This window comes from Mrakia frigida (assembly GCF_051309035.1).
Source record: "Mrakia frigida strain ATCC 22029 unplaced genomic scaffold BDY24scaffold_3, whole genome shotgun sequence".
NCBI classification, from domain to species: domain Eukaryota; kingdom Fungi; phylum Basidiomycota; class Tremellomycetes; order Cystofilobasidiales; family Mrakiaceae; genus Mrakia; species Mrakia frigida.
The window spans coordinates 75,558-101,023 of NW_027481278.1; the positions used below are offsets into that span (position 1 = coordinate 75,558).

A 25,466-nucleotide genomic window follows, 5' to 3' on the forward strand; every position below is an offset into this window, starting at 1 on the left:
GGCGCTCAACTTGAAAAGTTGATCAGTAGAGGCTGAAAATCTGCTCACGAAGAAAACGTTCGTTGAACCCAACGCTTGGCTCCCTTTGAGTTCGAGCTCGCGTCTCGCCCCTCTCCTCCCAACGGCTTCCATCCCTCCTTCTCGCTCTCTCTGCCTTTCTCACCAGATGGGACTCGCCAGTCTCTTGTTTCAGTCGCTAGCGATGGGATTCTCTTCCTTCTTCATGGGTCTGGTTCCGTTGATGTTCAGCTCCGTAGCCAGTGGTGGGTCGCTCCTCCTCCCTCTCAACTCCTTTGGTCTCTCCTTCTTTGCTTTGCTTTCCAAGCTCACCTTTTCGTTCTCGCTCTTGATTACATTCCAGGTAAACGACTCAAGATGGCTTCTACGTTTGGAATGGGACTTCTGGTAGGGGCAGCTATGGTAGTCATCATTCCAGAGTGAGTTTCTTCTTGAAGTTGAGGTCAACCTTCTTTCGCTGATCCATCCTCCCTCTCTCTCTCTTTCTTCAGAGGAATATCTACCATCTACTCCTCCACAGTCGTCCATCCAACAACCTCTCACAACTCTACCCTCCCTGCTCATGCTTCAACGATAACTCCCTCGCACGTCTTGGCCACCTTGAAGGTCGTCCGAGACTCCTCCTCCTCCTCCCTCCCTCTCACGACGCCTGTAGCTCCCAGAGACGACGATCACGATGACGACGACGAGGAAGAGGACGACGAGGATGAGCACGATCACGACCATGGGAAAACGTACGGGTCAGACCCAACGGAAGCTATAGGATTGAGCTTGCTGAGCGGGTTTGTTCTCATGATGCTGTGAGCTTCGACTTCTTCCTTCCTTCCTTCCTTCCTTCCTTCCTTCCCTCCCTGTCGTGCTCTCAACTCCTCTAATCTCCCCACTCATCAACCTCACCTCTCTCCCTTATCAGCATCGAACAATTCTCCCACTCCCACTCGGACGACAGCCCGCTCTACGCCCCCCTTCCAACCAACGAACCATCGACGCCTTCCTCCCCTTCCCATCTCAACGCTCCCTCCTCCTCCACCAACACCACCTCCAACCCTCCTCCTCTTTCTCCCTCGCTCCCTTCCTCCTCCTCTCCCAACCCTCCAACCTGGCACTCCCTCGTCCGCCGCCCTTCAGAAGGTCAGGGTCCAGGCATGGGTTCCGACGACGGCATCTCCCTTCGACCCGAAGACGAACGAGGGGAGGACGCTCTTCCTCGGGAACTCAGTGGAGAAGGAGCGAGGCTGATTGGGAGAGCGGTGGATAAGGTTTCTCTTGGGGATGCCAAGTTGGTGAATGGAGGGAACGGAGGGGATCAGCACGAGAAGAGCTTCAGTGCGACGTTGGGGTTGGTGTTGCATTCCACGGCGGATGGGATTGCTTTGGGTGCGAGTGCGAGAAGTGGGAAGTCCGGGCTGGGATTGGTTATCTTTTTGGCGATTTTTGTGCATAAGAGTGAGTCCAGTTCTCGGCTCGTTCGAGAGGGCGAACTCGGTCGTTTGACTGCGACGCGTCGCTTCCCTCCTTTCTCTATCTCGAAACTCACTGTCACCTCTTCCCTCTTCTCCTCCCTCTGCCTCCCCCTTCGCTGCAGTCCCCGCTTCCTTGGGTCTCTGCACAACCCTCATGTCCGACTCCCTCCCTCGCCACCAAATCCGTCAACGGATCGCTCTCTTCTCCGCCGCCGCTCCCGTAGGAGCCATCCTCACCTACTTCCTCGTCAACCTTCTCGCTGGAGGGATCGAACAGAGTGTACTGATGTGGTGGACTGGGGTGGCGTTGATGTTCTCGGTGAGCTTCTCCTCCTCAACTCCCTTCGAACTCGAGACGCGTCCTTTTTTCTCTTCCTCTCGTCCTTATAATCGCCCCGAGCTGACTCTCTCCCCTCTTCTTCTTTTCGTTTGTGATTCAGGGCGGCACTTTCCTCTACGTTATCGCCACCGTCCTCCAAGACCTCAACCCTTCCAAAACAGAACTCGAGGAACCCAACGCGATCTCGAAACGGCTGAGGATGGTGCTCGTGCTGAGCGGGATGCTGGCGCCGTTGGTGCTGACGAGGTTGGGAGGACATCATCATTAGACGCTCTCGTATGGTTGCAGGAGCTTTTCTTATCTTATTTTTCTGGTTTGCGTTGCTTGTATCTCCTTTTCCGATTGTTCTGATTTCGATTTGCTCTGGAGGAGAGGAGCTTGTAGATGGGATGGAAACGAACTGTCTGACTGCCACGTCTCTCGATCGGCTGAGCTTTGGATTTGTTGGAGGAGGGGAGGGAGAGAAGAGGAAAAGAAGAAGGGGAGAGCGAACGAACGAGGAGAACGACGCGTCTTTCTGGTTCGGACTCGTCTTTTTCAGCGCAACGTCCGAAAGAGGCAACCGACGATCAAAGCTTTGATATTCGGCACCAAACCGATATGACAGAACATCTATCTGAAGCGGCTCACGTGGAAACCATCAGGAGGGGAGCGTCTGAAAACAGGGACAGACGGAGTTTCGACCTGTTCTCCCTTTCAACACCCATCCTCTCTCCCAACTCCTCCCTTCTCAACCCTTCCTCTTACGACACTTTAATGGATCCTCTCGACTTCTTCCATCTTCCTCCACACCTCCCTATCGAAATCAAAGCTCACATCTTGAGCTTTTGCTCTCCCTCCGACCTTGCAATTACGTCCCGCGTTTCCCTCGCTTTCCTCCAACTCTCCTCCTCGATCCTCTACCGACACATTGAGATCGCTGGGTTTGAGAAGCTTTCGCTCCTGTTCTGCTCTCGAGTGAGTCTCGTAGGACTTCTCCAGCTGGTGCGAAGGGAAAAAGATCGCAGCTCAGCGCTCAGCCGTCGGTCTCGAAAGGCTGAACTTCCTGTCGCTCTCTCTTTTCTTGAAGGACCCATCTCTCACTCAGCCTCACCTCTCCCGCTTCCTCGACCTTCAAGGCTCTCTCTCCCTCACCATCCTCGCAACCCCTCCCCACCTGGCCAACTCCCCTCTGCCTCCTCAACTCTTCAACGGACTCCTCCCTCGTTTCAGCCTTCACACCAACAGCCCCTGGAAAAACTTGAAACACGTCCGGCTCGCCAACGTTTCCTCCCTCGGTTTCTTTTCTTCTTCCAAAGTCTTCTTCTACCCTGAAACGAGCGGAAGCAAAATCGACGTGACGTTTGATCTTTCCGAGAGATGGGGGGACGACGCGTACGAGAGGGAGTTGAGAGGGGTCGTGGTCTCAGAGCTGGGCGCAGCAGCAGCAGACGGAGGGGAGAGGGTGGTTGGGCAGAGGTTTGGGAGGGTTACGGTCAGGGTTGGGAGTCAGGAGGAGGGGTGGGAGTTCGAGGAGGGGGTGATGGAAAGGTGGAGGAGGGGCGAGGAGAGAGAGATAGAGGGAGGGCGAACTGGGAGGGAGTGGAGGGTTGAGGTTGTAGGTGAGGAGAAGAAAGAAAAGGCTTTCAAGAGTGGAAAACATAGCGTTTGAGTAGCTATCGTTCGCTTCTTCGAGGGGCTGTTGGATTCTCGACGCGTCGTCTTCGTCCGTGGTTCTGTTTGATTTCGTTCGACACTTCTTTCGGCTCACGACTCCCTCCCTACCATATCTACTAGATCAAGAACATGTCTCACGACTGCCTCCAACTCCCCTGGGTCTACGAGAAACCGAGGAGACGACCGTCTCCGCACTGCTCCTTCGGGTTTCTCAAAGTCGAACATCGAAGCACGCTTGCGAGACCGCCGAGAGAGATAGAATGGAAAGCGGATCATATCGTACCAAGTCGTTGTTGAAAATCGAGAAAGAGAGACGAAACCCAGAAGAGGTACATAGGAGGAGCAGAAAGATACGATTCGAAAACGAGGGAGCCAACGACGCGTCTCGAAAGACGAACCGTCGAAGAAGGAGACTCGAAATCGAAGGGGAGGGGGATCAGGCGAACTAAGATTTGGTAGAGTTTGTATTACGTGGACGCGAGTTGAGTTCTGAGCAAAGGAAGGACTAATGAGTCGGATGAGAAAGAGAAACGGTCCGAAGCGACGAAACAGTTGGAGATCTACTCTAGTTGGACGGGTTGGGACTAATCGAGCTAGCGAGAGTGAATCCGCTTCCTCCCGTGACCTTCTTGACGTTTCGATCCCTTCCTCGTTCGGGTTCGGCGTCGACGACGAGCTGTTCTTCCAGGGACGTGACGGGTTTGACGAGTCGAATCATGGAGAAGGAGAGGAAGGAGAGGCAAAGGAGGGCGAGGGCGATGACGAAGATGGCCTTTGGGAAGAAGGAGGTGGTGTAGGAGTACGTGAGGCCGAAGAGGAGGGCTGAAGGGGAAGAAAGGCGGAAGTTAGCGAACTAAAACGAAACTCGAGATCGAAGGGAAGCGAACTGACGACCGACGACGGCTGAGACCGTTGCTTGAAGAACCTGATACAGGATAGAAGGAGAGATCAGTAAGGTGATGAGTGTGAGAGCAGAACGCGGAGGCGAAGACTTACTGCCATGCCTGATGAAAGAGGGAAACGGAAGACGCGTCAGTTGACGAAGAGGAAGAAGGAAAGAAGAAGAGCTGAAACTCACCTCCGAACAGTCTCCCAGCTATCTTCGTACTCGGAAGCAACGCCAAAGCCATCGAGTTGATCGCAGGTCCGGCTCCACCTGCGAGGAAGGAGAGAGGTCAGCTCAGCCGACGCAGCGGGAAAGGAGGGTGATTTTGCACTCACCACCGAAGGGCGTCAAGCACGTCGCCAGCATGAACTGCCCTGATGACTGAGAGGCAATGATGCCCATGTAGGCGATGATATCGACGAAGAGCGAAACCTGGATGATCTTGAGGTCGAAGCGAGAGTCCGAGACCGTTTTGACGGTCTTGTTGGCGAGTGAGACGACTCTCTCCTCCATCGGAGGGACGTCGTCGACCGAAGGGGAACGATCTCGAGGTGGTTTGACCTTGGGAGTCTTGGGTTTGAAGAGTTTGACGAGTGCTGCGAAAGAAAAGCGAGGAGGAGGAGGTCAGAAAGGGCGGAGGTTGACGGGAGGCCGGCTCAGCCGCCCATCCTGCTACCCTCGTCGGGTTTCCCTCCAACCAGGAGACGGATGGCTACGAGCTTAGAGAAGGAGAGGAAAGAGGATGGACTCACTCGGAAGAACCAAGAGGAGATGCGTGGCTCGAATGGCTCCGATGATGGTCAGGTAAGGTCCCAGTTCCTCTGCGCCCCACGAGAAGATGAACATGACGTATCTGAGATACGATAGCAGAGAAGTAGTAGAACGACGGAAGTAGGGAGGAACGAAGGAAGGAGATCGAGCGTCAGTTCGACCCGCCTTCGACGCGTCGGAAGTCGAAAACGACGAAACGACTCACTGAAACTTGTACATGAACACCCCCATCATACAGAGAATACACGAGTAACCAACGGCTAACCAGGTCAAGTTACAGTTGACCTCTCCCGTCTCCTCGTCCCACCTGGGGAGGAAGATAGACAGAGGAGCGAGGAAACCGAACGTCCTCCTCGCCGCCCTCTTCGCCACTCCCTTCCCCTTCCTCCCAGTAACAGCTCCCGAGACTCCGCTAAGTCTACTCCATCCACTAGCCTCAGCATCAACTTCTCCCTCGTCCTCCCTCTCCCAAGCTCGTTCCGCTTCGTCTCGAGCAAACGCTTCGGCCTTGCTTCGTTTTTGGACCCTGCGTAGGAAGGATCGAGCTTCGGAGGAGAGGGACTCGGGGAGGATGAAGAGGACGACGAGGAGCATGGCGGTGTGTAACATGGTCGAGAAGTAGAAGACCGAGAGGATGTCGCCCGTCTTCTTGATGAGAGCGGTTCCAAGGATTGGACCGAGCGACATGCCCTATAGCGAAGGAGAAGACAAAAAGCGTTAGGACGATCAGCTATTGGAAGGTAACGAACAGAGTAAGAGAACGGTATAGCTCACGAGCATCATGATTCCCCCGAATCGAGAGTAGATCTGAGCTCGAGTTCCGTCTGGAGTCGAGTCGGCGATGTAGCTTTGAGAGAACGAAAAGGTTGAGCGATGTACCTCTACGACAGCCACAGGACAGTATGGTACTCACGCGTTGTTGGTCGCTCCCATAGCTAGGTTGCAGAAGAAAGTAAGAAAAGGAGATCAGTCGAAGTCGACGCGTCTCGAAGACAGAGGAGGGAAAGACGCGACTCACTCGGCATTCCTCCGAGTAGTCCGTCCACAAGAGGTCCAACGATGAGGAAGCAGTAGCCTCCAGGCACGCTCAGAGGGAACTTGGCGGTGGCGAGGAAGATGATGTCCCTGACGAAGAAAGATTACAGAAAAACGAGGTCAGGGAACTGCTCAGAAATGAAAAATATTCAACGAAGAAACGACGAACGATGAGATAATCCCCGTCATAGCGACAGCCATGACTCTATCTCCCGAAAAGAATAGAACCGAGACAGGTCAGCAAAAAGAAGACGAAGCAGGGAAACCGGTGAGCGTCGCGTCGACTGACCTCGTACGACCGAACTTGTCTGATGCTCGTCCCCACCAACCAGTGGTCAACGCAGAGAGAACTCCTTGCGTGATAGTCATCACTGCGGGAGGGAAAGAGAAGAAGAGGCGAGTCAGCAGCACGTTTTGAAGAGAAGACCAGCGCGTCGAGAACTCACTCGTCGTAAATTGAGCGGCTGCTTTCTGAACCTCTGGACTCTTCCTGCACTTGATCTTGTCGACAATGACTCCACCGACGTTGACGGGAGCTGTGATAGACTCGTTGAGGTGGGAGGGAGAGAGAGATCGTGTTCCGAGGTAGGACGTGAATCGGTCTTCGACTCCTTGTCCTGGTTGCTGAGGATCGGGGCGAGGCATCGCAGGGAACGAGGGAGAGGGGATTGTCGAGATAGGAGCGTTCTCAAGCTCGTCTGATGAAGTGGTAGGGTAGTGCGTGAGGCTACAAAGAAGAGAGAAGGCAGGGAAGTGACACATCAGCGACCGGTTTCGACGCGCGGGAAAGGGAAGTTTCTCAAAGGCTGGTCTCGAACAAGAAGAGGTTTTTCTCACCATGCGAGTTGGTTGAACTGGAAAGAACGCGAGAAGAAGAAGGAGGGGTAGAGAGGGCGACATAAAATGCATCAGCGAGCAGGTCGACCGAGGGAGGAACCGACCGAGGAGAAGGAGATTGAGGGAGGGAAGGTTTGGGGAAGGACGAGCTCACCAGATCCGTCTTGGGAGCGATTACCATCCCCATAGAGATCGAATGTCCTACGGTGATGACGAGAAGCCTGGAAAGTAAAACAGAAGCAAAAGCAAAGGTCAGGCTGATGCTCCAAAGCGTCGAGGGAAGAGATCGAGAGAAGAGGAGGAGAAGCGAAGCGGTCTGTCGCTGGGAGCTCACCAGTAGGGCGAGGGTCGTCTAAACCAGGGTCTCCTAGCAATACTTCCCTCCCTAGCCTTCTTCCAATCTACACTGGCCACTCTATCAATCCCATCGTTCTCGTTCTCCTCTGCCTCCTCCTCTGATCCCTCCTCCTCGTCGACCTTCGGCGTCATCCGGTTCAACATCTGTTCGCTCGCTTCTGCATCCATTTGAACGATTCCTTCGACATCGAGGGACTCGAGAGTAGGGAGAGGATGGTAGGATTGAGCGTGAGGAGCATCAGAGGAGTGACGGGTGGAGTGGTGATGGTGGGGAGCTGCAAGAGAGGGAGGCGAAGTCGGAGGGGAGGGAGGTGAAAGGAGGAGGAGAGATAAGCTCAACGTCTCCTTCAGTTTGCTCGTTCTCTATAGCTTGAGAGAGCTTACCTGAGGTAGAACTTGAAGCTGCTGGCATAGTTTCGGACTTGGGAGGCATGCTGACCGATTCCTCGCGAGAAAGGACGTCGAAGAGTTGGTTGGAAGGTGAAAAGGAAAGAGGGGAGGAGAACAGCGTGGGCTCGATTTGGGGGCCGGAGAACCTCATCGGTGGAGGGAGTTGGGCTGTCTACTATTGTTACTGGGAGAGGTGAAGCTTTCCCGGAGCGAAGGGAAGGTGGTGGATATATGTTGGGGTCATTTGATCGAACGAAGTAGAGTAAGAAGAACGAGCGGCAACGACGCGTCGAGGAGGGAGATCCGGTCGTTGCGTTCGACCTTCGCAAAGCTGGTATCGAGTAGCCTGAGAGCGACGAGACCAAAAACAACGAAGGAAGGCCAGTCGAGATTGTGGCGTTGAGCTAAAAGAAAGGAAATGAGAGCGAACCTTCAAGTTGGAGAGAACGAGGAAAACAAAGGAACAACTGAAGCCCCGTTCCTCGTATTCCGCGCATCCCAAGCCTGCGAGGAGGTCAAAAGCGATGAAGAGGAGACTCTTGGGGTCTTCTTCTATGTACTGAAACGGTTGAGGGACTCCGTAGAAGAGCGACCAGGAAGGGGAGGAGAAGAGGTGGGTGTCGAGGCAGGTCGAGAAGTTGGCGTGGGAAAGTCCGAGGGCTCAAAGTCGACTCCAAGGCGACTGCTGCTCCGTTGGGAACAAGACGTGGGATTCGGAGTCGTAGGGTGGAAGAGAGGCGAAGACGAACGAGGACGGGTTGAACTGGGGGAGAAGTTGACTGAGAACGGTGGTCTTGCGGTGTGACGGATGGTTGTGTTTGGAAGGAGGTCGCGCTTCGATGACTAGGTCCTGAACGAGTAGTTGATTGGGAAGAGGGTGTAGATGGAGAGAGGAAGCCATCCAATCGAAATCGGCGACGAGGTGGAAGGTTCGAACGAGGGAGACGAGGTGCGGGTTGAAGGGCTCGTCTTTCGAGGAAGTAGAAGACGAAGAGAGAACCATTAGTCTTGGCCGTTAAGCCAGATGTAGATCCTGCAAGTGTACAGATAGGCTGAAGGAAGAAAGAAGCGAAGGGAGAGACTCACTCGTTGGCAGAAGAAGAGACCCAGCTGCTGCTCTCCTTCAATCTTGACGTCCTTGTGCAGGAGTCGGAAGCGATCTTGAAGAAGCAGAGGCTCACTTGGGAGCAAGTGGCGAGAGTTCCCGTGTCTGCGAGGGAGAGAATGTCCTGATAGATCTTGACGGAGAAGGTTGGATAGAGGGAAGGCGAGGAGAGGGAGAGGGAGCCAGGGAGGAAGAGAGGAGGGAGGAAGACGAGGTCATCTCTCTTTGAGTGGAGGGTGTAGGGGCTGGGTTCCGAGTGCAGAGGATGATGAGGTGAACAGGTGGATCTTCGATAGACCGTGAGAAGATCCTTCTTCTTTCGATGGTGATGGTCGGGAAGGAAGAAGGGGAGGACGAAAGTTGGTCGAAGCTCACACTTTCTCCCTTCCTTCCCTCCGTCGTCCATCCTCCTTGCTCTCACTTTTGCAAGCTTTTTCAGGATGAGCTTCACCTCTGTAAGACCAAACAGTCTCTTTCCTTCCCTCCAGACAGACTCCATTGCTGACGCAGTCTCTCCTCTCGTTCAGTCGGATCCGATCGCCTCCCTTCTCGAGACTCTCCGTCGAGCTCAGGACGGTGCTGCTGCTTCCTCCTCCTCTTCTCGTCAAGCTTCCAGTTCTCAACCTACATCCTCTTCACAACCATACCAGCCCTATCAGTATCCCTCCTCTTCCTCAGCACCTCCAGCGGACGATGAATACGACCCTGCCCAACCTCAGCTCCGTCAACAACCTCCCCCTTCCTACCGTGCGCCAAAGGCGAAGGTCGATCTCAAAGCCCTTTCCTTCCCTCAGAGTCTACCGTATCTTGCACAGCTCGCAGAGGACCCAGAGTTTATCTCGAAGCTCAACCAGGTCCGTCTACAGCTCCCCTTCGACCTCGCGACCTCCCATCCGAGCTGCTCACCTTTCGATGATCAGCGCTGACTCCTCATCGCTGCGTCGAATCAAACAGATGAAGGACGAACAGGATAGACTCGAGAAGTCTCTATGGAAGGAGAGGGAAGCCATGATCAAGGAGTCGAAGAGCAATGTCGAGAAGGCGAAAAGCGTGTGAGCTCTCTGTCTTTTCTCCTCTCTCTCCCATTCGAGTCTTTCCTAAAGTACAACTGACCATAGATTCCTCTCTGTCAAATTTCAAAGAGCTCTCGTATCTGGTCAGAAGGATCTATCTCCCTTCGAGAAGAAGGTTTGCTCTCTTTCGTCCCTTCGTCCTCGCCGAGCTCCTTTCCCTGACCTTTTGGCTCCCCTCTCTCCTCATTCGCAGGCTCTCGTATCTAAACTCGAACAACAGCTTCAACGGTTCCACACCTCTCGTCTTCTCGTTCGTCCTTTTTGGTTCCGTGCCTTCGTCGTCGCCCAACCTGACTCGGCTGTTTTCCTTCTCTTCTTCGCGTCGCTCGCCCCTCAGCCTCAATGGGACGCTCTTCTTCGGAAACAGCAAGTCGCTCTGGAAGCGCTAGGGGTACCTACGATGGGCGCTGGAGGGGATAGGGATCGTCAGAGGAGGGTGGTGGCTGCCTTGGAGGGAATGGTCGGGGAGGATTGAGCGTCGACGTTGAGAGGTCGTACTCGACGCGACGAAGAGGGCAGGAACGCAGATGTAGAGCCAAGAGTGAGCTCAACGCGCTTTTATGTGGCTGTATTCTCAGTAGACGATAAGACTTGGAGCGAATCACCGGAGAGAAGTTGACCGTCGTTCTGATTCCCTTCCTCCCTCCTCGTCCCCAGCAGATCTGCCCCCTTTATCACCCTCGTGCCCAACCTTCGTCAAACCCTGTCATACGCAACCTCAACATATCCCGCACTGCAGCCATCGTCGCCGGATGTCGTCGCAGAACCCGTCTTCGTCGAGCGAGCGCGTCGATCCTCCTTGAGGGAAGCTGCCGTCTCGCTTCTTTTTCGGCAGGGCTTCGAGTAGTAGTCCAGCTCTCTATACAATTTCGCCTCTCTGTCACACTTCCACAACATCTCAGTTCGAAAAAGCAGCAAGAATTTCTTGGCCCTTCAGGTCGGAAAGGGAAGAAAGAGCCCGGCTTGAAAGAGAGCGAGCTCAACCTCGACGCTCCTGACCTTCAACCAGAACAACCAAACGATGCCTCAACTCTCAGGCTCCCAAGTCATCGCTCAGTCTCTCAAGAACCAAGGAGTCACTCACATCTTTGGAATCGTCGGAATCCCTGTTCGTTTCGTGTGAGCTGGAAAGGAAGGAAGGAGAGTGAAGCTGACGTCGATTCCTTCCTTCCCTCTTCTCTCCTTTGCCTCTCTCGATACAGGTTATCGAGGTTCGCTCTGTCCGCCTATATCTTTGGGAAAGTTTCGAAGCTCTATAAGCTGACCTGCCTTCTTTTCTGGCTGGTCTCTAGGTCGCTCAAGCATGTATCGATCTCGGGATTCGATTCATCTCCTTCAGAAACGAGCAGTCGGCATCCTACGTTCGTCCCTCCTCCCTCCTTTCGTCCTCATTTCTCATCTCAAAGCTCATTATACTCTTCTTTTTGACAGGCTGCTAGTGCCTACGGGTATCTTACTGGAAGGCCTGGAGTTCTGCTCGTCGTAGGAGGTCCTGGAGTCGTTCATGGTTCGTCGCCCTCCTTCGCCCACCCTCCCTTCTTTCTTTCCTTTCCTCTTGATCCATACACCCGCTGAGCTCTTGAACCTGCTCTGGAACTTTATCCAGCACTCGCTGGAGTCGCTCACGCAGCTGCCAACTCGTTCCCGCTCCTCATGCTGGCTGGAGCGTCCGAAACCTTTCAACAGAATCAAGGCGCCTTTCAAGAGCTAGATCAGGTTGGATTGTTGAAGGGAGAGACCAAGTGAGTGTCTCGTGCCCTCATTCATCGATCCGAGAGCCTGGCTGATTCGTTCTGCTTGCATTTCGCGCTGCAGATTCGCTGCTCGACCTCCTTCGCTCGGAAAGACGCCGGCGACCATCGAGCAAGCGTACCGAGTCGCCTTGTACGGTCGACCTGGACCTACCTACGTTGATCTGGTGAGTTTCAGTCGTTCTTTCTCTCCTTTTGAGCACGCCTGACGTGCTTTGTCTCTTGTAGCCGGCGGACTACATCCAAGGATCGATCTCGTCCTCGGAGTGCGACTGGAAACCTCAAGTCAGCGACTTCCCTCGAGGAGCAGCTCGTTACGAGGACGTTTCTCGAATGGTCGACCTTCTCGAATCCGCTGAGCGCCCTCTGATAGTTATCGGAAAAGGGTCTGTCCAGCTTCCTCGCTCGTCTTTCTCTTCCAAGAAGAGCTCTGCGCTGACTCGACGCGTCCTCGTCTTCTCCTTTCCCAGAGCCCAATTCTCACGAGCCGAAACTGCCATCCACGCCCTTCTCACTCTGCTCCCCATCCCCTTCCTTCCAACTCCCATGGGAAAAGGCCACATCCCGGATTCCCACCCTCTCTGTATCGCAGCCGCTCGTTCGACAGCCCTCAAAGGAGCCGACGTCGTTCTCGTCCTCGGAGCTCGTCTCAACTGGATCCTGCACTACGGATCCGCTCCCAAATGGTCAGGTCGAGGAAAAGTCAAATGGCTCCGTGTAGACGTCAAGGCTGAGGAGCTCGACGACAACGAACGAGCGGACGTAGGAGTCGTAGGAGACGTCAAGACCGTCGTCGAACAGTTGGTTCAGGAGGTCGTCCGACGTCGTCGAGCAGCTCAGAGTGGCCCATACAAACCTCCAGCTCATCAACTCCAATGGCACAAGACTCTCTTTTCTTCCGTCAAAGTCAACACCAAGAAGAACCTCTCCAAAACCTCCTCCCCAGCCTTTCCTATGACCTACCACCAGGCCTTCTCCCTCATCCTTCCTCTCCTCCCTAAATCTCACATCTTCGTCTCGGAAGGAGCCAACACTCTCGATATCGGACGCTCCTTCTTCCCGGTGGAAGAACCGAGGTCGAGGCTTGATTCAGGGAGCACAGCGACGATGGGAGTGGGGTTGGGTTTTGCGATTGCGGCCGCGGTGGTAGAGAAGTCGGAAGGAGGGAAAGGGAGGAAGGTGGTTGCTGTCGTTGGGGATTCAGCCTTTGGATTCTCGGCTATGGAGGTGGAGACCGCTGTGAGGAACAAGCTGGGGATCCTGGTGGTCGTGATGAACAACTCTGGAGTGAGGTTGAAGTCTTCGACGCGTCGTCTCTTCTTCTTTTCTCCTCCATCGCTGACGGTTGCTCTCCTCTGTTCTCAGGTCTACCACGGTCTCTCCGCTTCAAACTACAACGCTACTCCCCTCGCTTCTCTCCCACCAACAGCTCTCCTCCCCGACGTTCGATACGACCAAATCGCCACGGCTTGTGGAGGAATCGGACATCTCGTTCGGACGCCCGAGGAGCTGCAGAACGCGATCAGGGCTGGGATGGTCGAAGATGAGAAGGTGACGGTGGTCAATGTGTTGATGGATCCTGGGAAGGGAGGCAAGCTGGAGTTCGCATGGCTCGCGAGTGCGAAGAAGGAGTCGAAGCTTTGATCTCTTTTCGTTTGGCCTCGTTCGAACTACTGTTTTTACGCCCACACTTTCATCCTTCTCCCTTATGACCTTATTACGATGTTTCTCCAGTAAAAAACAAAGCTTGGTCGAACGGAAAGACTTCTCGGGAAGATGCAGCCAAAGGGAAGGAGGATCCCGAAAGCAAGAACGCGTCTCGACCTGAGTCGTCCGGTCATTCGGTGCCCAAATCGAGAAGTCCGTGTGTACTGGACAGTCGTTCTTGTAAAGGGGCCTTCTCGCCGCTTCTTGACCCGCTGGGAGGCTCGCTCTAAGCTGAAGTCGGACGCACAAGAGGGGGTCTCTCAGAGCGAGGCTCGTCGATCAACAGATCGCCTCATTAATCTCGGAGGAGAGCAGCGCCTTCTCAGGTTCGCTGATGAGCTCTCGAAGCGAGAGACAAGAGAGAAAGAGGATGGTTGACTTGATATGTGTTCATACATATCTAACAAGGGCCGGGGAGCGAGAAACGTCAAAACAAAAAGGAGAGAGAGTAAAATGAAGTGGGTAGAAGGGGAAACCAACAAGAAAGCATAGGAAAGAGAGAGAGACCGAAAACGAAGCTAGATAGAAGATGAAAGCGTAGTAGTGTGAAGTGGAAAGATGCATAGGAGAGAGAGAAGACGAAAGAGAGAGTCGAGAGGGAAAGGGTTTTTAGGCCTTGACCTTCTTCTCCTTCTTCGCCTTCTTCGATGGGGTTCCCTCCTCAGCCTCGACCTCAGCCTGAGAGAACGGAAATTGAAGAGAAGAAAGAAGAGAGTCAGCGCTCTCGTTCGAAGCTGGAAACGAGAAGAGATGCGACTGACCACCTCCGACTTCCGACTCTTCTTCTCCTTCTTGGACTTCTTGACCTCCTCCACCACGGGTGCTGGTGCCTCATCGACGTCCATAGCAGCAACCTCAGACTGTAAAAATGAACGAAGAAGAGGGATCAGCTCGAAGCTCGAGTCGAAAGTGCGAACGAAACGAAACGACGACACGTACCTTTCGCTTCTTCTTCTTGTCAACCTTCACAACCGTCTCCACCGATCCTCCAACGAGAGCAGTAACCTCAGCGAGCAGAGGAAGAGCGGCCTCTCCCTTCTTCGCCTTCTTAGCCTCCTTTTTAGCTCGCTTCTTCTCGTCCTGTGAACAACCAAAAGAGCGAGAGAGAAACGAAGCAGTCAGCTCTTGTTGTTTTCGGGTGAATCTTCGAGCACGAAGATTCAAAAACGAGAGGGTTTCCCCTCTCATCTTGAACTAGTTAAAAACGAGAGAAGAGAGACGAGCGACGCACCTCCTCGATCTGAGCAACAGCCTCGACGGTCTCGAGCTCCTCCTCAGCCTCGTCAACCTCCTCGTCGTCGTCCTCGTCGATATCAGCGGCGATGGCGTCGAGAGCCTTCTGCATGGCGTCGGCATTCTTGGAGACAGCGGTTCCGGACTGTAGGAGACGAACGAGAAAGGTCAGCGACGAGAAGAGGGAGGGAGTCGAGAAGAGACGACGAAGGACGAACCTCGTAGAAAGCGAGCCTCTCCTCGACCTGAGCTCGAAGAGCCTCTCCGAACTTGTTGGTGGGGACGTCTGCGAGTAATTTGGGGGAAAGCACGCGTCAGCAACGACGCGTTGGAAGAATGAGTGCGAAGAGGGAAGAGGAAGACTCACCAGAGAAGCAATCGATTCGAGCGGCGATGGAACACTTGTTGGCGAGGAAACGAGAGATCCTTCCCTTGTGCTTGGCTCCGGCTCGTCCGATGAAGGTGGAGTGGTAGATGAGACCGTACTGTGAACGAGGGAGTAAAGAAAGAAGAAACGCGTCAGTTCGAGAAGAAAGGAGGAAGGGAGAGAGAAAAAGGGAGGACGGGAAGGCAGGCTCACCTTGGGGGTGTTTCCCTTGGTCTTGAGAGCTCGGAAGAGAGCCTTCTCAGCTCCGAGGATCTGAACCGTCGAGGCAGGGTACTTGGCGAGGTTGGTCAGGGATCCAGCGTGAGAGATCAACCTAGCTCCGATCGTCTCTCCGAGGAGGGCTGAAAGGTTGGGAGCGACGAGGTGCATCTTCTCGATGAGGTAGGCCTTGAGAGCCTTCCTGTAGTCGGCGAGGTGAACGACTCGGTCGGCGAAGTTGGAGATGTTGATGAGATCGATGGGGGCGATGTCGGAACCCATGGAAGCTCGAGCTCCGTCGAGGACGTTCTTCGCTCGAACCTCGTCGTCGTCGAGGATCTCCTGCATCTCCTCGAGGTCGGACTCGGAGAGTCTGCTCTTGTCACCGATGAACTTGGCCATCCTGGCGTACTGATGGTTATCGGGGACAAGTCGGACGAGCTCGGGGAAGTGCCATCCGTACCTGGAGAGCCGAACGAAGGTCTGGTTAGCTCAGAGAACGCGAAAAGAGTGAACGAAAACGAACTCACCATTCTCGCACTCGCATGGCGAAGGTGTTGACGTCCTTGTCGAGCTGATCCGAGAGAGCGATAGCCTGGATGATCATGTTGTCGGATCGGTTGACGTTGAACTATGAGAGGCAAGAAGGAAGGAAGGAGGTGAGCTCGAAGAGACGAAGGGGAGGGGAGAGAGGTCGACGAGGTCGCGCGTTCGACTCGTTCCTGTTTTACGTACCTTCACCTTAGCCCTCGAGTAGGAGTGACCCAAACCCAACTGAGCCTTGAATACATCTCCAGCCTCCATTCCCTTCAACATCTTCTCGGCGTGCAACCTGATTCCTCGAATGAGCTCGAGGGCTGAAGTTCCGGCGTCGCAATCGATCCCCAGCTCGGCCTTGATGGATCCAGCCAGGTTCTTCTCTTCGCACCCGAGAAGGACAGAGGTGGCGGCAGAGGAGGAAGCTCCCTTGGAGGAAGACTTTCCGAGGTTGAGCTCGAGGAGGGAGGCGAGATGAGGGTTGAGGATACCTGGGAAGGAAGAGAAAGAGAGAAAAGAAAAAGGTCAGCTTGAAAGGAAACTCAAAACGGACGGACGACCTCTCTTCCTTCCCTTCCTCCTTCCCTTTCCCTCCCTTCATTATACGACCCCCTGCTCACCAGCCCACCCTTCAAAGAGCTCCTTGTGACCCCAAGACGAAGCAGTATAGAAGACTCACCTTCTGAAACGTCGTTGGCGTTCTCGAGAGCGTGGGCGGCACTCGTGAAGGGAGCGAAGGATTTGAGCTGAACCATCTTTCCAAACTTGTGAAGGTCGGCGAGCGAGTCCTGGAATTGCTTGGTGGAGTTGGCGACCTCATCGTGGAGGGCCACGGTGAAGAGAGCGTACCCGGAGGCAGACTCGTAGAGGAGGTGGGTGAGAGACATGGGGGGGGGAGGGAGGAGAGAGTTGGAGGAGAGGGAGGAGGGAGGAGGAGGGGAGGAGAGCAAAGCTTCGAAAATCTAAATTTTAACATTAACCTCGTTAACAGCAAGTTTTTGAGGCCATCCTTCGACGGAGAGTCCGAACATGTCGTTGATGGCGAGCGAGATCGAGAAGAATTCCGAAGGTGCGAAAAAATGGCGATCCAACTTGAGGCAGGGGAGGGCTGAGGTCGTCGCGCGTCTGAACTCCCTTCGCCTCTTGCAATCAGTGTCAAGACTAAGGAAGGAACAGTAATAGGCGTCTGAGGCCATATCCTTATCATCTACGTATTTTTTTGCCGTTCGACTCTCATAGGAGAAGAGCTGAGCGGGAGAGAACGCTGAGCGGACGCGTCGCGGATCGCGACGATCCCTCCTCCTGCCTCAGTGAAGCTCAAAAGTTGCTCTGATTCGGTCTGATCAGGTATCTTGCGATCTCTAGATACCATCACATGACTCTCGGAACTTGTAACTCCTCCCAGTCTCGGTCAGGTCAAGCAAACGACGCGCTCGCCCGTCTCTTCTTCTCTCCTCTCTCCTGAAACAACGAGAAGATTTTAGCATCTCAGAAATAGACGAGTGTTTTGATCACAGCCCTGTTAACATCTCTACTAATCTCAGAAGAAGTTTTCTCTACGCGATTTTTATCACTCCAGTTTTAAAGTCCGCCTTCCAGCCTGAAAAGTCTTCTCGGTCTGCTCTCCCCTTCCTCTCCAAGAACCGTCAAGCTCCACTGTTCGTCCTTTTTCTTTTCTCCCCCCTCTTTCACTCCTTCACCTCCCCTTCGCCCCTCCAATCCCTCTCCAACTATTTTCGCCAAAGTTAGTAGAGATTCGAAGGCAGAAAAGCTGATCTCGTCCCCTTCCCGCTTTTCGCTCCTTCTTCTCCTTCCCTTCTTGTTCAGCTTCACCGTCAAGAACCACCCCGTTTTCGACTTTTATACTTCAAAATGCCTGGTGTTCGTGATATCTGTGAGTACTCTACAACCTCCTACCTTTGTTGGTTTGCGTCGAGAAGGAAGGAAGGAAGGTAAAGGGACTCGAACGACAAGAAGAAGGAAGGAAATCCTCGAACTGAACTCCTTCTCTCTTCTCTCCTCCCTCTCAGCGGCCGAGGCCTTCATCTCCGCCTACTCTTCCCATCTCAAGCGATCGGGTAAGCTGGAGGTCCCCAACTGGGTTGACATTGTCAAGACCGGAGCCTTCAAGGAGCTCGCTCCCTACGACCCTGACTGGTACTACGTTCGAGCTGGTGAGTCTTCACTTTCCTTTCTTCTCTTTCTCCTTCCTTCCTTCCCCTTTGTTCGTTCTCGTTCCTTCGCGGGAGCGAGAATGGGTCGGAGCTTGCTAGGGCTGGAGAAGAGTCGGTCTACGGAAGAAGGGGATGCTTTCGTTCTGCTTTGAAAGGAAGGAGTTTGGTCCGAGGAGCTTTTTGCGCTGGTCGTCTCCCTCCCTCTTCCCTCTCCTTCTTCAAGGTCTGGGTCGGTGGAGAAGATGACCAGCAGAGAACTTCCAACGACCCCCTTCCTTTCTCAGTGTTCAAAACTCCCTGGACGCAGACCTTCCTCTTCTCCTCTAAATCCCAGCAGGCTGAATCATATTCAAACATGTCCCCGACCCCCTCCCCCCGCTCACCTTCTCTCTTCCCCTTCCTCCCTTCTCTTCCTATCTCTTTCTCCCCCCTACCTTAGCCGCCGTCGCTCGACACATCTACCTCCGAAAGCACGTTGGTATCGGAGCTTTGACCAAGCTCCACGGAGGAAAGCACCGACGAGGTGTCCGACCTTCCCACCACGCCGACTCCTCTGCTTCCGTTCAGAGGAACGTCTGCCAGTCCCTCGAGAAGATTGGTGTCCTTGAGCACCACCCCGACGGAGGACGAAGGATCTCCCAGGATGGACAGCGTGATTTGGAGTACGTTCCTTCTTTCTCTGCCCTGTCTTTCCTTTCTCGAAATCTCTCGCTGACCTTGATCTTCCCTTCCCTATCTCAACAGTCGAATCGCCACCTCCGTCTGGGACACCCTTCAGGAGGAGCAGGAGGAAGAGGAGGAGGAGGAGGAGTGAGTTTCATCTTCCCTTTCTGCCTCGCTCGTTTGTCTTCGACGTCGTCTTCGAACTCTCGCTGACCCTCTCCTTTCTTTCGTTTCTCTTGTGCTTCAGGGAGGAGGACGAGGAGGTTGAGGAGGCTGAGGAGGCCGCTGCCTCTGACGAGGAGTAGATCTTTGCTTCTTAGCTTAGACCTTATCCTTTTCTCTACCCCCACCTCTACCGACTTTTATGTCCATGCGTTTTTTCGCACCCTCAACCGCTTTCTCTCGTTTCGTTTTTGCTACCTTCTCTCTTCTTTGGGCTCTCTTGATGACTTGTTTACGACTAGTCTCGAGAGCCCTCCATCACTGGAAAGATTGGTAGAAACAATATTCGCAAAGAAAAACATATTAGAGAGAGAAGGAAAACGCGACGGCACGCGTCGTCCTCGAACCCGTCTGAGCTCCTTCTCAAGTTCTTCCAACTATCACCCGCTCCTGATTTTTCAACTCACGCGAAACCCAACACCTTGTTAGTTCCCTTTCCTCACTTTCACCTGCGTCTCGAATGGTAGAACACGAAAGTAGAAAAACGTGCGAGCTCATCTCCCTCCCTTCCTTCCCTCCCTCCCTCCCCTTCACTCAGCTTCGACAACCATGCCCGGTTCACCCACCTCTTCTCAATCCGCCTACCACTCGGATGCGGATTTCGCCGCTTCCTCCTCCAAGAAACGAGCTGCTCCTTCGGACGAGGCTCCTAAGGGATCCATCCTCGTAAGTCAAGCTCACCAAAGGGATGAAGCCTTCACAGGGTGCGTTTCTCCTCCTTCCTTCCTGCTAGAAAGATTTGAGGGACTAGAAGAAGGAGCATAGGCTGATAGCCCAACTCTGCTCTGTTCCTTCGTTTATAGATCTCGTTGACGCTCTCGTTGCGAGGATCAAAGAGGTTTGTGCGATCCTTCGACGTGTCCTCCATCTCCCTCGTTCTTGCCGGATTCATTCACTAACCTCTCCGTCTCGGTGCTCATTCTGCTGCTTATACCTTCCTCTTGATCTCTCTCAGCTCGAAAAATCCACTACCACCGCTTCAGCTTCCAAGAAAGCCAAACTCCCAGCCTCAGCTTCGACCACTTCTCTCGCCACTGCCTCCGCCAGTACCTCCAACACTCCTGCAGCTACCAAGGCAGACACCAAACGAGCAACCGCTACCGTCAAGAAGTGGATCACTCGACTCAAGAAGGAGTGCAAGAGCGATTCGTACAAGTTCAAAGGACGTGAGTTCTCGCCTCTTCCCTCGCCGACGCGTCTTCTCTCCTTCTCGGGACTCACTGTTCTTTGCTCCTTTCGTCCATTTCGCTTGCGACAGACGGAGGCAACAACATCAAGTTCGACGACGTCCTCCCCCCTACCGACTTCAAGGCTATCTTCGAGAACCTCGCAGCTTCGTCCCTTCTTCCCAAAAAGCCCGCTTCCGTCGTCTCGGTCTACCAATTCAACTCGTTCGATGCAGTCAAGACCTTCTTCGAGGCCGCGGGAGGAGTCGATGCTGCCGTATGGGAGAACCTCAAAGGGAACCTCTGGACTCAAGGAGGTGAGCTCACGTTCTGATCTCGTCGCGTCTCCGTCGCATCTGACGCCTGAACCGACCTTCGTTCTGCTCCTTTCGCTCGCAGGAATCCGAGAGGGAAAGGCGAGAAAGATCAGGGCCATTGATCTTGAGGCCAGCAAGCTCACAGCTCACTACAGCAGCAACTCGATGAAGGTGAGTCTTCGTCTCAATCCACCTTCTGCTCTCGAAACCGAGCCTGACTCTTGCTTTTCCTCCCCACTCCAGCTCACTCTCGACTTCCAAGTGCACTCTTCGGAGGGAGGTGGCTGGGACTCGGACGAGGGCGGAGGGTTCCGCCTGTATGGAGGGTATTTCTGATCGCGTCTCGTCGTTCTCTCTTCTCCCATATGCCTGTCTTTCTCAGTTTTAGCTCGTCTCGTAGTTCATCGAGCTCATCTATCCTTTTCTACTCCTTACCATATCTCTTACGACCAGTTTTTCTATCTTTCTTGATTGATGACGTTTCTTGAAACTGAAGGAGAGGGAGCCGTCGAGCTCGCTTCGCCCCTCCCTCTTCCCTCCACCCCCCATCCACTCCCAGCCCATCAGTACCTCTCCAAGCATCTAGAGTTGAGACCATGGTATGGACGCCTACAATCTCTCCAACTGCCTTCAGAACCTGACCTTTTTGGCTCTCTCTTTTTTCAGAACAACCACCTCCTCCTTCCTTTCAAGAAGACGGCCCCGTTGCCCTCTCTCCCTGGCGCTCTACGAACGTACATCTCTGAACACTTTAAGACCATCGGCCCCGAGGCCTTCAAGGATGATATTCATCAGTTCGTCAGGCTTCGAAGGGACGCTGTAGAGGGTGGGATTGAGAATCATCGAGAGAACATCGGGAGGTTGATCAAGTGAGCTCCCCTCCTCTTCCTTCTCTCCTTCCTTCCTTCTTACTTTCCCCGTTTCGCAACTGACTCCCATCTCTCTCCGTTGATAGATACCACGCAACTTTAGCCTACCTTCTCAGCAAACTTCCTCCAGACGTTAGTCCCTCTTGCTCCTCTCCTTCGGCTCCATCTTTCCTTCGAGCGAGCTGACCTCGTTCTTCCTTCCTTCGTTCCGTTTCAAGATCAACCAAGTCTTCCCTTACGATCCTACCTTCCCACCAACCTATGCTCTTCATACACCAGCACCTCTACCTCTCCCTACACTCGCTCATGAACGATTCGTGGTTCTGTACAACCTAGCAGCCTGCTTCTCGAACCTCGTTCGTCCCGCCCTCCCATCCCCAACTCTCCGTCCCGACCTCTTCGAGCGTCGAACACCGAAGCTCACCCTCTTCTTCGATTTGTATACGATGCTTCTCAGGGAGCTCTCGAACCTCGCACAACCCCAGACTCTATCAAACGAGCAACAGCAGCCTTCCAAGTTCGTTCAGCCGAACCTCGAGCTCACCACTCTCTCCCTCCTCACTCACGCCCTCTCTCTTCCTTCCTTTTCCCCCAGAACTCTTCCGGAATCTTCACCCACCTTTTCACCCTTCTCCCTTCCCTCCCCAAAGGATCCCTCGAACCTTTTGGATCAGCAGCGTTCGATTTCAAGGAAGGCTACATCGAGACTATGAAGTCCCTCACGGAGGCGATGGCTCAGGAGTGTTTCTGGCAGCAAGCGGTGCATGGTGAGTGTCATGAAGGAAAAGTGGGTAAAGAAGAGTGGAGGGCTGATGTTGGTTGGACTTGGTTCGGTTTGGTGAGGGACAGACAAGTACAAGAACGGGACTGTCGCGAGGCTGGCGATGAAGGTTCGTCTTCCCTCTTCTGTTTTGCTTCCCCTTCCTGTTTGAAAGAGCGAAAAGCTGATTCTGCTGCTGTTGCTCTCGATGATAGGTCTCGGAACTGTACGACCAGACCCTCGTCGCATCGCAGAAGGAGTTCCCTTCGACGGCGAGCCATCTCCCTCCCGTGCGTTCTCTCCTCCCTACCCTCTCTTCCTTTCTCCTGAACTGACGAATGTTGTTGGTATCTACAGGCATGGACTGCTCTGATCACGATCAAGAAGTTCCACTTCTCTGCTGCCGCTCAGTGTGCGTTCCTCGCTCCTCCTCCTCTGTCGTTCACGAAACGAGAGCTGATCTCTTTCCCTTTCCACTTTCGCAGATCGAATGAGTGTCGAGGACCTGGAGAAGAACCGGTGAACTTCTGTTTTTTCCAACTTTCGCTTTCAGATCGAGGAACTGATTTGAGCTATGATCGTCGTCTCGCAGGTACGGACTCGAGATCGCTCGATTGGAGGTCAGTCTGCTCGACGCGTCTCTCCTTCCTCCTTTCTCTTCGACCGTTCTGACCTCTTCCCCTCGTTTCTCTTTTTCCAGGTCGCTCAAGGACTAGCCAAGAAGGCTCTCGACAACGCCAAACGAGGAATCGTCTCTGATCTCGTTATTGCGGACATCAAGGTGGGATTGAACCCGCCTTTGTTTTTCCTTTCCCTGTCCTCACACTCGCCTCAAAATTCGCGGCTGACGCCTCTTCTCCTTTGTACGACGACTTCAGACCCTCTCCTCAACTCTTACCTCATCTCTCGCAAGAGCCAAGAAGGACAACGACCTCATCTACCTCGATCTCGTCCCTCCAGCAGGAGAACTCGCTTCGGTCCAGGGAGCTTTGATGGTCAAGCCTGTGCTTCCCAAAGAGGTGGAGGATAGCCTGGGCTGGTTGATTAGGGAGGGTGGTGGGCTCGGGTGGGAAGGGTTGGTGGATTACGGTGTGCATGTTGCGATTAGTGAGTCTGGGGACGCGCTTCGGGACGAGCGACGAGGCAGAACGAAGGAGCGGGAGAAGACGAGTCTGACCACCCTTTCTTTTCATTCGGTAGGTGTTTACGACGACCGGAAGGAGAGTTTCGTCCGGGATGAGATTGTTGGGAAGAAGGAGGAGGTGGATGAGATCGCTGCTTCGTGAGTCTTCGTTCCCTTCATTCCTCCTCTCCTCTCACCTTCGTTGTTTCTCGATCTCGACGACGGCCCTGATTGACCATCTTGCCACTTCCTCTTCTTCTTCTCCTCTTTCATTACCACATCTCAGAACCCTTCAATCCCTCAACCTCCCCGGAGCCCTCCAAGCCGTCGAACGACCGATGGGCCTTCCTCCTTCTCTTCTCGGCATGGCAGAAGAGGTCCGACGAGAACGAGGTCCTGAGCGAGTTAGGAAGATGATGGATAACATCAAGAGCTCGAGGAGGCAGGCGGATGTGCTGTTGAACGAGGTGAATCTTCTCTGTCCTTGCTCGTGTTCGGCTGTTGACGCGACTGAGTTGACCCTGGTTCTCGCTCTTTGCTTCCGTTCTACTTTCGCATAGGCTCTCGACGTTCTTGATCAAGAAGCTGAGGAGGACGAGGCTCTTCGAGCTCGATACGAGTCTGCTTCGCCGTCGGGACTACGATGGACTCGACCGGCTTCTCACGAGGTCAACAAGCACCTCACTCAGCAAGCCGAGACGTTCAGATCCACTTTGAACCAAGCTGCAGCTAGTGATGGTGTTGTGAGAGAGAAATGGGAGCAGTGGGAGGATCAGATCGAGGTTCTCGGTGGGAACGAGGTTCGTTTCGTTTCTCCTCCATACCCACTCCCTTTCTCTCGCTGACCTGCCTTCTCTCTCTTCCTCCTTCCAGGACGCCCTTTCCAACTCCGTCCCTCGTCTGCCGACAGGTCCTTCTCTCTCCTCGACACCCCTCACTCGCCTCCTTCACACCCTCCTCGAATCCCTCTCCGACCTCTCGAACGCTCGAACCCAGATCGCTTCCACCGCTAAAGGACTCGCTTCGAGAGACGACGTGAGAAGTCTTGTTATCTCGGAAGCCAATTCAATTCAGCGGGACGCTGGAGCTGGGGAAGTGAGAGCTGAGTGGTTCGAAGGATTGTTCGAGAGAGAGCTGAGGAAGTACGAGAGTGCGAGGGAAGAGATGGAAGGTAACGGACGGGAGGTAGAGGTTGTGTTGGAGGAGATCAGGGTGAGTTCGAACGTCATCCTCAACGAGACGAACGATAGAAGGGAGCGAGACGTGAGGCTGACTCTGCTTGTCATGCTTCTGTCTCCTCGAAACAGGTTCAAAACGAGGCTTTCCTCGCTTCCCGACGGACGTCTCCCACGATCAAGGCGAGGGAGAACGCCCTTCAAGATCTGGATCTCGCCTATCATCGGTACAGGGAGGTCGTTCTGAACCTGACGGAGGGAGTCAAGGTGGATTTCGAGCTCTCCCTTCTCTCGAAGCGACGACGCGTCTCAAACTCGTTGCTGATTCTCTGCTTCCTTTTTCACATCAGTTCTATAACGACCTTCTCACGCTTCTGACTGGTTACAAGAACGATTGCAAGGAATGGGTGTGGTCTCGTCGGTCTGATGTTTCGTGAGTGGTCTTCTTTCGTCCTCCTCGTCGAATCCATTTCCTGACCGAAACCCACCTCGCATCGCTTGCTCTCTACAGGATCATCACCTCCCAACTCGACCAATCCCGCATCACTCCTCCTCAGAACCAATCCGCCTACCGCTCTCCGCCTCCTCCTCAGCAGCCCCAACCTCAGTTCTCCCTCTCGCCCCCCTCTCCTCCCGCCCAACACCAGCAGCAGCCCCAACAACACCCCTCTTTCCCCCCACCACCTCCTCCTCCTCGTCAGCAAGCCTCAGCCTGGCAGCCTCCTCATCCGAACTCGAGCGGATGGGAGACTCAGACGATGCCTCCTCCGCCGCCGAGAGAGAGGGAGCGGGGACGGGAGGAGGTGCAGCAGGCTCCAGCTCCTTCTCCTTCGACGCCGAGGAAGAGTGAACGAGTTAGGAAGCAGAGTGCTATTATCTAATACTATCGATGTTTATCTCTGAATCTGTGGATTGGGGTGGCTTCGAGGGAAAGAGAGCAGGGTCGGGCGACGAGTTTGTTTTCGCTTCGTTTCGTTTTCGTCGAGCGTGAAGCTGAGATCGCTGCTTCGTTCGTCGTTAAAAGTCTGAGGCTACCATTGTGGACGTCAACGAGGTTTCTCCAGCACCCGTAGGGGAGGAGGTCAAGAAGAGTCGGAAGTCGGAGGTGCTGAGTCGCGTCGCGCGTCTCTGCTCGTCGAGTCGAGTTTCGTTGCACCTTCGATTCGAGAACGCTGGCTCTCTTTCCTTTCGTTCTCGCTTTTTTTCATCCGGTGCTTCAGGCTGAGGTCAAGGCAGAGAAGGGAACTCTGAA

The 25,466-nt window shown here is 54.0% G+C and overlaps 9 protein-coding genes across 9 annotated transcripts; 6 read left to right on the top strand and 3 right to left on the bottom strand.

Annotated features, from left to right (window-relative positions):
• The first annotated feature begins 131 nt into the window (after positions 1–131).
• On the top strand, positions 132–2,234 carry ATX2 (Mn(2+) transporter ATX2). Its single transcript, XM_076638637.1, has 6 exons — positions 132–263; positions 362–437; positions 510–818; positions 932–1,464; positions 1,604–1,800; positions 1,922–2,234. Exons 1-6 carry the CDS (start codon positions 167–169, stop codon positions 2,087–2,089), a joined length of 1,380 nt encoding a protein of 459 aa, XP_076500154.1. The 5' UTR covers positions 132–166; the 3' UTR covers positions 2,090–2,234.
• A 1,521-nt stretch (positions 2,235–3,755) lies between these two features.
• On the bottom strand, positions 3,756–7,836 carry BDY24DRAFT_376150 (major facilitator superfamily domain-containing protein). Its single transcript, XM_076638638.1, has 17 exons — positions 7,748–7,836; positions 7,341–7,638; positions 7,161–7,227; positions 7,007–7,023; positions 6,616–6,896; positions 6,459–6,540; positions 6,339–6,374; positions 6,153–6,259; positions 6,048–6,069; positions 5,909–5,981; positions 5,340–5,824; positions 5,116–5,216; positions 4,699–4,959; positions 4,556–4,633; positions 4,474–4,481; positions 4,369–4,402; positions 3,756–4,299 (listed from the first exon to the last, which is right to left on the bottom strand). Exons 1-17 carry the CDS (start codon positions 7,794–7,796, stop codon positions 4,043–4,045), a joined length of 2,256 nt encoding a protein of 751 aa, XP_076500155.1. The 5' UTR covers positions 7,797–7,836; the 3' UTR covers positions 3,756–4,042.
• Positions 7,837–8,329: 493 nt separating this feature from the next.
• BDY24DRAFT_438120 (uncharacterized protein) lies at positions 8,330–9,187 on the bottom strand (the record flags this gene model as incomplete). Its single annotated transcript, XM_076644336.1, has 2 exons — positions 8,330–8,722; positions 8,840–9,187. Coding segments are annotated over 2 exons (739 nt in total), but the record flags the coding sequence as incomplete, so codon positions are not given.
• Positions 9,188–9,298: 111 nt separating this feature from the next.
• Positions 9,299–10,406, top strand: BDY24DRAFT_411769 (uncharacterized protein; the record flags this gene model as incomplete). Its single annotated transcript, XM_076642972.1, has 6 exons — positions 9,299–9,313; positions 9,386–9,712; positions 9,813–9,910; positions 10,001–10,046; positions 10,125–10,181; positions 10,269–10,406. The coding sequence occupies 6 exons, from the start codon at positions 9,299–9,301 to the stop codon at positions 10,404–10,406; spliced, it is 681 nt and encodes a 226-aa protein (XP_076500157.1).
• A 546-nt stretch (positions 10,407–10,952) lies between these two features.
• On the top strand, positions 10,953–13,326 carry PXP1 (putative indolepyruvate decarboxylase family protein; the record flags this gene model as incomplete). Its single annotated transcript, XM_076637221.1, has 8 exons — positions 10,953–11,048; positions 11,224–11,292; positions 11,363–11,438; positions 11,538–11,673; positions 11,747–11,849; positions 11,911–12,068; positions 12,153–12,969; positions 13,048–13,326. 8 exons carry the CDS (start codon positions 10,953–10,955, stop codon positions 13,324–13,326), a joined length of 1,734 nt encoding a protein of 577 aa, XP_076500158.1.
• A 918-nt stretch (positions 13,327–14,244) lies between these two features.
• NOP56 (snoRNP complex protein NOP56) lies at positions 14,245–16,632 on the bottom strand (the record flags this gene model as incomplete). Its single annotated transcript, XM_076642667.1, has 8 exons — positions 14,245–14,469; positions 14,621–14,767; positions 14,841–14,908; positions 14,990–15,107; positions 15,203–15,671; positions 15,739–15,839; positions 15,944–16,236; positions 16,425–16,632. 8 exons carry the CDS (start codon positions 16,630–16,632, stop codon positions 14,245–14,247), a joined length of 1,629 nt encoding a protein of 542 aa, XP_076500159.1.
• A 682-nt stretch (positions 16,633–17,314) lies between these two features.
• On the top strand, positions 17,315–18,907 carry BDY24DRAFT_376160 (ribosomal protein S19e-domain-containing protein). The gene is made up of 6 exons (XM_076638639.1): positions 17,315–17,403; positions 17,573–17,639; positions 17,776–17,919; positions 18,359–18,581; positions 18,664–18,729; positions 18,830–18,907. The coding sequence occupies exons 2-6, from the start codon at positions 17,618–17,620 to the stop codon at positions 18,885–18,887; spliced, it is 513 nt and encodes a 170-aa protein (XP_076500160.1). The 5' UTR covers positions 17,315–17,403; positions 17,573–17,617; the 3' UTR covers positions 18,888–18,907.
• A 245-nt stretch (positions 18,908–19,152) lies between these two features.
• Positions 19,153–20,742, top strand: BDY24DRAFT_153683 (uncharacterized protein). Its single transcript, XM_076636144.1, has 6 exons — positions 19,153–19,228; positions 19,343–19,508; positions 19,608–19,642; positions 19,760–20,287; positions 20,370–20,458; positions 20,531–20,742. The coding sequence occupies exons 2-5, from the start codon at positions 19,493–19,495 to the stop codon at positions 20,454–20,456; spliced, it is 666 nt and encodes a 221-aa protein (XP_076500161.1). The 5' UTR covers positions 19,153–19,228; positions 19,343–19,492; the 3' UTR covers positions 20,457–20,458; positions 20,531–20,742.
• An 88-nt stretch (positions 20,743–20,830) lies between these two features.
• RIM20 (Rim20p) lies at positions 20,831–25,105 on the top strand. The gene is made up of 19 exons (XM_076638640.1): positions 20,831–20,886; positions 20,954–21,156; positions 21,243–21,288; positions 21,375–21,512; positions 21,614–21,673; positions 21,752–21,923; positions 22,006–22,046; positions 22,132–22,206; positions 22,274–22,328; positions 22,402–22,435; positions 22,509–22,536; positions 22,617–22,697; positions 22,795–23,023; positions 23,117–23,198; positions 23,326–23,506; positions 23,600–23,839; positions 23,913–24,251; positions 24,347–24,481; positions 24,565–25,105. Exons 1-19 carry the CDS (start codon positions 20,884–20,886, stop codon positions 24,649–24,651), a joined length of 2,229 nt encoding a protein of 742 aa, XP_076500162.1. The 5' UTR covers positions 20,831–20,883; the 3' UTR covers positions 24,652–25,105.
• The last annotated feature ends 361 nt before the right edge of the window (positions 25,106–25,466 follow it).

Excerpts from the sequence above, each read along its gene's own strand:
- ATX2 (XM_076638637.1), top strand. The coding sequence starts at position 167 with ATGGGACTCGCCAGTCTCTTGTTTCAGTCGCTAGCGATGGGATTCTCT. Across the intron at positions 819-931 it reads GGGTTTGTTCTCATGATGCT|CATCGAACAATTCTCCCACT; the intron begins GTGAGCTTCGAC and ends CTCCCTTATCAG. Across the intron at positions 1,465-1,603 it reads GGCGATTTTTGTGCATAAGA|TCCCCGCTTCCTTGGGTCTC; the intron begins GTGAGTCCAGTT and ends CCTTCGCTGCAG.
- BDY24DRAFT_376150 (XM_076638638.1), bottom strand. The coding sequence starts at position 7,796 with ATGCCTCCCAAGTCCGAAACTATGCCAGCAGCTTCAAGTTCTACCTCA. Across the intron at positions 6,375-6,458 it reads GACAAGTTCGGTCGTACGAG|AGTCATGGCTGTCGCTATGA; the intron begins GTCAGTCGACGC and ends TTCGGGAGATAG. Across the intron at positions 4,300-4,368 it reads GGTCTCAGCCGTCGTCGGTC|CCCTCCTCTTCGGCCTCACG; the intron begins GTCAGTTCGCTT and ends CTTCCCCTTCAG.
- BDY24DRAFT_376160 (XM_076638639.1), top strand. The coding sequence starts at position 17,618 with ATGCCTGGTGTTCGTGATATCT. Across the intron at positions 18,582-18,663 it reads GATGGACAGCGTGATTTGGA|TCGAATCGCCACCTCCGTCT; the intron begins GTACGTTCCTTC and ends CTATCTCAACAG. Across the intron at positions 18,730-18,829 it reads GAAGAGGAGGAGGAGGAGGA|GGAGGAGGACGAGGAGGTTG; the intron begins GTGAGTTTCATC and ends CTTGTGCTTCAG.
- BDY24DRAFT_153683 (XM_076636144.1), top strand. Across the intron at positions 19,643-19,759 it reads TCGTTGCGAGGATCAAAGAG|CTCGAAAAATCCACTACCAC; the intron begins GTTTGTGCGATC and ends GATCTCTCTCAG. Across the intron at positions 20,288-20,369 it reads GAACCTCTGGACTCAAGGAG|GAATCCGAGAGGGAAAGGCG; the intron begins GTGAGCTCACGT and ends TTTCGCTCGCAG.
- RIM20 (XM_076638640.1), top strand. Across the intron at positions 22,436-22,508 it reads GAGGACCTGGAGAAGAACCG|GTACGGACTCGAGATCGCTC; the intron begins GTGAACTTCTGT and ends GTCGTCTCGCAG. Across the intron at positions 24,482-24,564 it reads ACCTGACGGAGGGAGTCAAG|TTCTATAACGACCTTCTCAC; the intron begins GTGGATTTCGAG and ends TTTTCACATCAG.